This window comes from Nannobrachium achirus (assembly GCF_963921795.1).
Source record: "Nannobrachium achirus genome assembly, chromosome: 4".
Classification (NCBI taxonomy): domain Eukaryota; kingdom Metazoa; phylum Chordata; class Actinopteri; order Myctophiformes; family Myctophidae; genus Nannobrachium; species Nannobrachium achirus.
The window spans coordinates 289,794-300,000 of record NC_137813.1 but is presented as its reverse complement, the minus strand read 5'-3'; the positions used below and the strand labels follow the sequence as shown (position 1 = coordinate 300,000).

General features: G+C 39.8%; 1 protein-coding gene across 1 annotated transcript in view; it reads left to right on the top strand.

The window, feature by feature from the left end:
- Positions 1 to 9,828, top strand: part of cyb561 (cytochrome b561) — a gene marked incomplete at both ends in the record, with an annotated part of 16,193 nt that extends 6,365 nt beyond the window's left edge. Inside the window, 4 exons of the mRNA XM_080724824.1 lie at positions 81 to 212; positions 3,474 to 3,577; positions 4,510 to 4,667; positions 9,636 to 9,828. Of these exons, the coding sequence (XP_080580950.1) occupies positions 81 to 212; positions 3,474 to 3,577; positions 4,510 to 4,667; positions 9,636 to 9,828 (587 nt within the window). The remainder of the gene's footprint in view (positions 1 to 80; positions 213 to 3,473; positions 3,578 to 4,509; positions 4,668 to 9,635) is intronic.
- Positions 9,829 to 10,207: the final 379 nt, after the last annotated feature.

Sequence of the window (10,207 nt, the reverse complement as noted above, 5' to 3'; positions counted from 1 at the left end):
TGTGTGTGTGTGGGGGGGGGGGGGGATGATGATCATCTTCCTCATAGGTAAGAGTGTGGCCATGATCATCTTTCTCATAGGTAAGAGTGTGGCCATGATCATCTTCCTCATAGGTAAGAGTGTGGCCATGATCATCTTCCTCATAGGTAAGAGTGTGGCCATGATCATCTTCCTCATAGGTAAGAGTGTGGCCATGATCATCTTCCTCATAGGTAAGAGTGTGTGTTTGTGTGGGGGGGGATGACAATACATCAGTATTGTCATGTATACAAGACTCTACATAAGCAGCCCGGCTGTTATTAGTATTATTTCTTGTCATACAACGGTATCCTGCAGCGAAAATAGACGATCTACAAGTTCACAACACGTCGCGATGGCACCGCGTTGCAGATCAGTTATTTTGGGCAGCCGATACGGTGGTACAGCGGAGCTTAGCCAACCAGGACCAGGACTAACTAACCTTAAACTATTGGAACTAGTCTAGGTCCAGGACTAACTAACCTTAAACTATTGGAACTAGTCTAGGTCCAGGACTAACTAACCTTAAACTATTGGAACTAGTCTAGGTCCAGGACTAACTAACCTTAAACTATTTGAACTAGTCTAGGTCCAGGACTAACTAACCTTAAAGGACCTACACCATGAATTTTCACTTTTTCTATTTTAAAACCTTTTTTTGGGGTCCCACTGGCAGCTTCTATCCTCACAAAGTCCTATTTCTGTACATTGTGTCTTTCTCTGGTTTTGGGAAGACAGTTTACAGTTTACAGTTTACAGTTTAGGCATTTAGCAGACGCTTTTAATCCAAAGCGACTTACAATCAGCAGATAACATCACAATAATAAACAAGATAATATGTCAGTACATCATCAACAATATAACAAATGCAAAAGGATATCTATCTAGAAAAACACCATATAATCAAAGTTCTAAAAAACATAAAAAACAAAACAAATGCTAACTAGCTTCATGTATTCATTGATTTTTCTGTAGTGCTAAGGGTTTAGGTGGAGTCTGAAAAGGTGAGTCTTCAGTCCACGGCGAAAGCTAGCGAGTGACAGAGATGAAAAACCACCAGAGATGGCCAATACAAAATAGGATAATGTTGCAGCTCTGATCATAGCCTACTGCAGGCCTATGTTGTATGTTATAGGCCTACTGTCAAATGACACAGGGCGACCGTTGCTAGACCAGACATTACAGAAAGTTAATCTACATTAGACAATCAACCCCACCTGCATTGTATTTATGTATTAAAAAAAAAAGAAAATGTTTTGAAAAAAAAATGTTTGAGAAAAAAAAATGTTTTTTGAAAAAAAATAAGTTTTGAAACCCGTGGAAAAAGCTTTCCACGGGTTCTCAGAACAGTGCTGTTCTGAGAGTTGATCCGTGTGACGAGTCAAAAATATTTTTTTTTCAAAACTTTTTTTTTTCAATTTTTTTTTTTCAAAACTTTTTTTCAAAACTTTTTTCAATTTTTTTTTTTCAAAATTTTTTTTTTTTCAAAAATGCTTTTTTTCAAAAAAACTTTTTCAAAAAAATTTTTTTTCAAAACTTTTAAAAAAAAAAAAAAAAATTCAAAACATTTTTTTTTTATTTTTTTTTTCAAATTTTTTTTTTCAAAACTTTTTTTCAATTTTTTTTTTTCAAAAATGTTTTTTTTCCAAAACATTTTTTTTTTCATTTTTTTTTTCAAAACATTTTTTTTTCAAAAAATTCTTTTTTTCAATTTTTTTTTTCAAAACATTTTTTTTTTCAAAATTTCTTTTTCAAAACATTTTTTTGAAAAAAAAAAGTTTTTAGTTTTTGAAATGAAAAAAAAAATTTTTTTCAAAAAAAAATAACCTTTTTTCAAAAAACTTTTTTTTCAAAAAACTTTTTTTTTTCAAAAACTTTTTTTTTTTTCAAAAAACTTATTTTTTTTCAAAAAACATTTTTTTTTCTCAAACATTTTTTTTCAAAACATTTTTTTTTTTTTTAATACATAAATACAATGCAGGTGGGGTTGATTGTCTAATGTAGATTAACTTTCTGTAATGTCTGGTCTAGCAACGGTCGCCCTGTGTCATTTGACAGTAGGCCTATAACATACAACATAGGCCTGCAGTAGGCTATGATCAGAGCTGCAACATTATCCTATTTTTGTATTGGCCCAATATTAACATTATTTGTTGTCAACGTGGGGTCCGGGGAGGAGTGAAGAGGAGGGGAGGGGGGAGGGGTGGGAAAAACCCCACTAGATGCGCCCCTGAGCAAACAGAGGCCGTTTTGGTATTGCAGCTGGAGAGCCTCATTATAGTAGAGCTAGAACAAACAAAAATAATGGTCAGAGTGTTTGTTGAGGGTTAAAACCTGTCTAAGACTCAATTTTGAGCATATATTTATACAAACAATATAGTTTTAAAAGCATGGTGTAGGCCCTTTAAACTATTGGAACTAGTCTAGGTCCAGGACTAACTAACTAACCTTAAACTATTGGAACTAGTCTAGGTCCAGGACTAACTAACCTTAAACTATTGGAACTAGTCTAGGTCCAGGACTAACTAACCTTAAACTATTGGAACTCTTGTCACTCAGTCAGAGTAGTGTTGACCAAGGGACTTGAATCACACTCAAAAATACTCTGAAATTCTCAAATACTAAATGTTCAAAAGTCAGAATGATAGGTAAATTTGATTTGTTTGTATATCATATGTATCTTTTTATGGATAAATATATTGTGCCAGCCACCTTCACCCAGAAAGCCCACCATGAAGTTATATTGTTTTGATCACCTCTAGCAGTGCTACTGTTTGTGTTGATTTGTTGTGTGATTTGGAAAGTGTAAGATTACTACTGTGAGAAGATGATCAAATAAACTAAAGTAAACTGAAAAAGTCTGTTAAAAGTAGTCAGTGGCCACAAGCCCCTCCCTCTGCACCGTGCTGCACTGACAGCTCAGTGGCGATTGGTTCCTCCCTGCCTCAGTGGGCGGGACCAGAGTGTTGTATAAAGAGAGTGGCGTCACTCCCGTTCACTTCATGGGCCAGGTCTTCCACACACACATCTATTGGCGTTTAGTGACAAACCGCGAACCGGAAGTTTCCAGAATGCATTGAAGTCTATGAGGGGTAAAGTGACAATGAACCATGTGACCAGCGCTGTTTCTGACCCTGCAGTGGCAGAACTCTCTGATTAGACGACTCTGGGCGGGACCTGACAGCATTGTGAATGGTTCCTCTGTGACTGACAGCTTAGCATTGTGATTGGTTCCTCTGTGACTGAGACCAGCTACATTTATTCATATATTAACTCCTCTTTTTACAGGATTTCAGATTAGAGTCAAACATTGTTTTTATTTTGATTGTGAATTTCATTTCCCCACAGTATGAATATATTAATGTGTGTGCGTGTACGTGTGTGTGTGTGTGTGTGTGTGTGTGTGTGTGTGTGTGTGTGTGTGTGTGTGTGTGTGTGTGTGTGTGTGTGTGTAGGTATCGTTGCAGTGTTTGGGTTCCACAGGTCCTCTCAGATACCAGACATGTATTCTCTGCACAGCTGGTGTGGATTAGCAACCTTTTTATGCTTCTGTTTACAGGTGTGTACACACACACACACACACACACACACGCACACACACACGCACACGCACACGCACGCACGCACGCACGGACGCACGCACGCACGCACGCACGCACGCACTCCCAAGATTACAATGTTTATTCAATAATTCAGAAATGATTTAAAGAACTTTATTGTATCAAGTAGTTTAAAAGTCATAAGAATATAAGCGATGCTCTGAACACACTCCAACTGCAATGAGAAAGAGGGAAAGGGACTGCAGGATGGTTAAAGAGGTGGTGCCATAGTTTTGTACTTTTTCTGGTTTTCATGTGTCTAGGAGGTTGACAGTACTTCATTAGACCCCCTGGTGTGGTTGTTATGAGCAATTATGTATTGCCTTTCTATTTGGGTTTTAGCTGTAGGCTGCCACCTTGTGGGGTCAAACGTGCCACATCACAGAATCAACCCCTCCCCTAATTACCATTCACCCAACATACGTGGGTGTGGCTAACTTCAGCTGGGTCACCATCCACCATGACAACCATGCATACCAATGAACTGGTGGGTGTGGGTGGCCACATAAAAACATAATTTTAACTCTTTCTGTACACCTTTTGGAAAAATTCTTCCTCCTAGTATAATCATAATAGTAGATAATCATGTTTTATAGAGGGGAAAAATCATGGCACCTACACTTTAAGAAAAAAAGCTAACGATTCACTAAATGCGTCACAGATTAACTCCTTCCCTGCCATGTGTCACAGATTAACTCTTTCCCTGCCATGTCACAGATTAACTCTTTCCCTGCCATGTGTCACAGATTAACTCTTTCCCTGCCATGCGTCACAGATTAACTCTTTCCCTGCCATGTGTCACAGATTAACTCTTTCCCTGCCACGTCACAGATTAACTCTTTCCCTGCCATGCGTCACAGATTAACTCTTTCCCTGCCATGTCTCCTGCCAGTGGCTGATGGGTGTGGTCTTCTTCCTGTTTCCTGTGGCGTCGTCATGGCTACGGGCGTGGTACCTTCCTGTTCACGTGTTCTGTGGTGTGTTGATGTTCGCCTTGATGACCACTTCCTGTCTGCTGGGGATTACTGAGAAGATACTCTTCTCTTTACCGTAAGTATTTATACTCTTCTCCAGGGACGGACTGGGACTGGCATCTTGGCCAGACCAGCCCTCACAACCAGCGCGAGCACAGATACTCTACCGACTCGTCAGGTGGAGGGCGCCACATTTAAATACAAAAGCTCGTAATACCACAACTTTTACATACAACATAAATGATAACTACACAACTACACAATCCATAAATTGTATAAGTTAGTGTACAGTTCTCACCACCAACAAGGGCAGTATGAACATGATTACATGCCAAAATGTCAGAACTTTGGCTAGTTAGCTAATAAATGGAAACTAATAATTGATCTGAGAATTGGACAAACAAGTTGTATATGATTGCTCAATATGCAGTAGGATATAGGCTGTATATATTATATACTAGACTCTAGTATATAATATATACTCTAGTAACTAGAGCATAGCAAAACACCAAACTGAGACTGCACGCAGAACTCTGCACATCCATACTCCACACCCAACGGGCAACAACAAACAATGCTTGCAGGGCAGAATTAGGACGATACCCACTCATTATAACAGTAAAAAAGAGAGCACTTAAATTCTATAATCACCTAAAAGAAAGCAATCCAGACACTCCATAACATAGCCCTAAAACATACTGAAAATGTACAGGGATTGCCCCCTCAGTCAGCTGGCCCAGGGACTGTGCAGGGGCTGTGCACAAACAGAAGCATAACTCTGTACAGTAAGTATAAATACTGTTTACTGTACAGTAAGTCAGCAGAGCAGGTGGGAAACTCGACACTGACCAACATCTGGCAGCACTGGAGCTTCTCGGAGCTCTCAGCAGCCATACAGTCATACAGTCATTATACTATATTATACTGTACTGTACATAGGGTTATGTACAGGGTTATGTACTAACCCATACAGTCATACAGTCATTATACTATATTATACTGTACTGTACATAGGGTTATGTACAGGGTTATGTACTAACCCATACAGTCATACAGTCATATACATACATCCTCATACATCCTCATACAGTCATTATACTGTATTATACTGTACTGTACATACAGTCATATACATACATCCTCATACAGTCATTATACTGTATTATACTGTACTGTACATACAGTCATATTCATACATGCTCATACATCCTCATACAGTCATTATACTGTATTATACTGTACTGTACATACAGTCATATACATACATCCTCATACATCCTCATACAGTCATTATACTGTATTATACTGTACTGTACATACAGTCATATACATACATCCTCATACAGCCTCATACAGTCATTATACTGTATTCTACTGTACTGTACATACAGTCATTATACTGTATTCTACTGTACTGTACATACAGTCATTATACTGCATTCTACTGTACTGTACATACAGTCATACTGTACATTATACTGTACTGTACATACAGTCATTATACTGTATTCTACTGCACTGTACATACAGTCATTATACTGTATTCTACATAGTCATTATACTGTATTATACTGTACTGTACATACAGTCATTAGACACCTTCATGCCTACCGCTAAAAGTAAACAGGAAACAGCTGTCCTCAAAGCAACTGGATCACATTGGGTAATCAGTAGCACTCGTCAAGAGGGCCAATAGAGTGTCTTCTCAATCCGGTAAGCATTTCAAAATAAAAGTTTTTATTTTTTTCTTTTTTTTTCCGGAGCGGTGGCGGGCCCTAATGCCTCCGGGCCCTAATGCGACTGCATCGGCTGCATCGCCTATAGCCCCGCCCCTGCATTATACTGTACATTATACTGTACTGTACATACAGCCATTATACAGTCTGATGCTGCCTCATACAGTCATTATACAGTCTGATGCTGTATCATACAGTCATTATACAGTCTGATGCTGTATCATACAGTCATTATACAGTCTGATGCTGTATCATACAGTCATTATACAGTCTGATGCTGTATCATACAGTCATTATACAGTCTGATGCTGTATCATACAGTCATTATACAGTCTGATCCTGTATCATAGTCATTATACAGTCTGATGCTGCCTCATACAGTCATTATACAGTCTGATGCTGTATCATACAGTCATTATACAGTCTGATGCTGTATCATACAGTCATTATACAGTCTGATGCTGTATCATACAGTCATTATACAGTCTGATGCTGCCTCATACAGTCATTATACAGTCTGATGCTGCCTCATACAGTCATTATACAGTCTGATGCTGCCTCATACAGTCATTATACAGTCTGATGCTGCCTCATACAGTCATTATACAGTCTGATGCTGCCTCATACAGTCATTATACAGTCTGATGCTGCCTCATACAGTCATTATACAGTCTGATGCTGTATCATACAGTCATTATACAGTCTGATGCTGTATCATACAGTCATTATACAGTCTGATGCTGCCTCATACAGTCATTATACAGTCTGATGCTGCCTCATACAGTCATTATAAAGTCTGATGCTGTATCATACAGTCATTATACAGTCTGCTGCTGTATCATACAGTCATTATAAAGTCTGATGCTGTATCATACAGTCATTATACAGTCTGATGCTGTATCATAGTCATTATACAGTCTGATGCTGCCTCATACAGTCATTATACAGTCTGATGCTGTATCATACAGTCATTATACAGTCTGATGCTGTATCATACAGTCATTATACAGTCTGATGCTGTATCATACAGTCATTATACAGTCTGATGCTGCCTCATACAGTCATTATACAGTCTGATGCTGCCTCATACAGTCATTATACAGTCTGATGCTGCCTCATACAGTCATTATACAGTCTGATGCTGCCTCATACAGTCATTATACAGTCTGATGCTGTATCATACAGTCATTATACAGTCTGATGCTGTATCATACAGTCATTATACAGTCTGATGCTGTATCATACAGTCATTATACAGTCTGATGCTGCCTCATACAGTCATTATACAGTCTGATGCTGCCTCATACAGTCATTATAAAGTCTGATGCTGTATCATACAGTCATTATACAGTCTGCTGCTGTATCATACAGTCATTATAAAGTCTGATGCTGTATCATACAGTCATTATACAGTCTGATGCTGTATCATACAGTCATTATACAGTCTGATGCTGCCTCATACAGTCAGTATAAAGTCTGATGCTGTATCATACAGTCATTATACAGTCTGATGCTGCCTCATACAGTCATTATAAAGTCTGATGCTGTATCATACAGTCATTATACAGTCTGATGCTGTATCATACAGTCATTATACAGTCTGATGCTGTATCATACAGTCATTATACAGTCTGATGCTGTATCATACAGTCATTATACAGTCTGATGCTGCCTCATACAGTCATTATAAAGTCTGATGCTGTATCATACAGTCATTATACAGTCTGATGCTGCCTCATACAGTCATTATAAAGTCTGATGCTGTATCATACAGTCATTATACAGTCTGATGCTGTATCATACAGTCATTATACAGTCTGATGCTGCCTTGTCAGTAGCGACACCAAAGGAGGGCAGCATACAGTGGTTTACACAAGGATCTAAAGAGAGATATCTTCAGTAAAGAGAGATATCATCAGTAAAGAGAGATATCTTCAGTATACAGTGGTGTAGACCAGGATATAAAGAGAGATATTTTCAGTAAAGAGAGATATCTTCATACAGTGGTTTACACAAGGATCTAAAGAGAGATATCTTCACAGCTACAGAGCACATGCTAAATGTGCGACTCAGCATGCTGGCTTGGTCATTCAGCTCCCACCGCTGTCTACAGATGTCCTTGTCATCTGAAAGGTCATTGGAGATAATATGACCCAAATAAGTAATCTCAGTGCACACATTCAGGGCAGAGCCAGCCAGATAGAAGTCAGGGAAGGTAGATTGTCTGTCTTCCCTACTTCAGATAATCATGATTTTACTCTTTTTAGCATCGTATTTATATCAAAATCAAGACCATACTAGCTGTGAGCCACCAAATCACTACACACTACACACTACACTCTAAATACCACCAAATCATCTGCATACACACTACACACTACACACTACACACTACACTCTAAATACCACCAAATCATCTGCATACACACTACACACTACACACTACACTCTAAATACCACCAAATCATCTGCATACACACTACACACTACACACTACACACTAAATACCACCAAATCATCTGCATACACACTACACACTACACACTACACACTACACACTAAATACCACCAAATCATCTGCATACACACTACACACTACACACTACACACTGCACACTACACACTACACACTAAATACCACCACATCATCTGCATACACACTACACACTACACACTAAATACCACCAAATCATCTGCATACACACTACACACTACACACTACACACTAAATACCACCAAATCATCTGCATACAAACAACACACTACACACTAAATTGCTAACCTTGCTAACTGTCTGGGTCTCTCTCTCTCTATATAGGTCTACATACAGTCATTATACACCAGAGGGGGTCCTCACTAACTGTCTGGGTCTCTCTCTCTATAGGTCTACATACAGTCATTATACACCAGAGGGGGTCCTCGCTAACTGTCTGGGTGTATTTCTCTCTCTCTAGGTCTACATACAGTCATTATACACCAGAGGGGGTCCTCGCTAACTGTCTGGGGGTATTTCTCTCTCTCTCTAGGTCTACATACAGTCATTATACACCAGAGGGGGTCCTCGCTAACTGTCTGGGTGTATTTCTCTCTCTCTCTAGGTCTACATACAGTCATTATACACCAGAGGGGGTCCTCGCTAACTGTCTGGGGGTATTTCTCTCTCTCTATAGGTCTACATACAGTCAGTTTTCTCCAGAGGGGGTCCTCGCTAACTGTCTGGGGGTATTTCTCTCTCTAGGTCTACATACAGTCATTATACACCAGAGGGGGTCCTCGCTAACTGCCTGGGTGTATTTCTCTCTCTCTAGGTCTACATACAGTCATTATACACCAGAGGGGGTCCTCGCTAACTGTCTGGGGGTCCTCCTGCTGCTGTTCGGAGCCTTGCTGGGTTTCCTAGCAACCAGGGAGGAGTACCGCCGCCCCCCCCACCCCGAGGAGGAAGCTCTGAGTCTTCACTTCAAGACCCTGACAGAGGGGGGGTCCCCGACCTCACCATGACCTCTGACCGTGACCCAGGGGGGTCCCCCACCTCACCCGGACCTTTAACCTGACTGAGGGGGGTCCCCCACCACATCTGCATTCTATGATCCTATAGTTTACTGAGACGCTACGCTGTCTCTCTGCGTTCTATGATCCTATAGTTTACTGAGACGCTACGCTGTCTCTCTGCGTTCTATGATCCTATAGTTTACTGAGACGCTACGCTGTCTCTCTGCGTTCTATGATCCTATAGTTTACTGAGACGCTACGCTGTCTCTCTGCGTTCCATGATCCTATAGTTTACTGAGACGCTACGCTGTCTCTCTGCGTTCTATGATCCTATAGTTTACTGAGACGCTACGCTGTCTCTCTGCGTTCTATGATCCTATAGTTTACT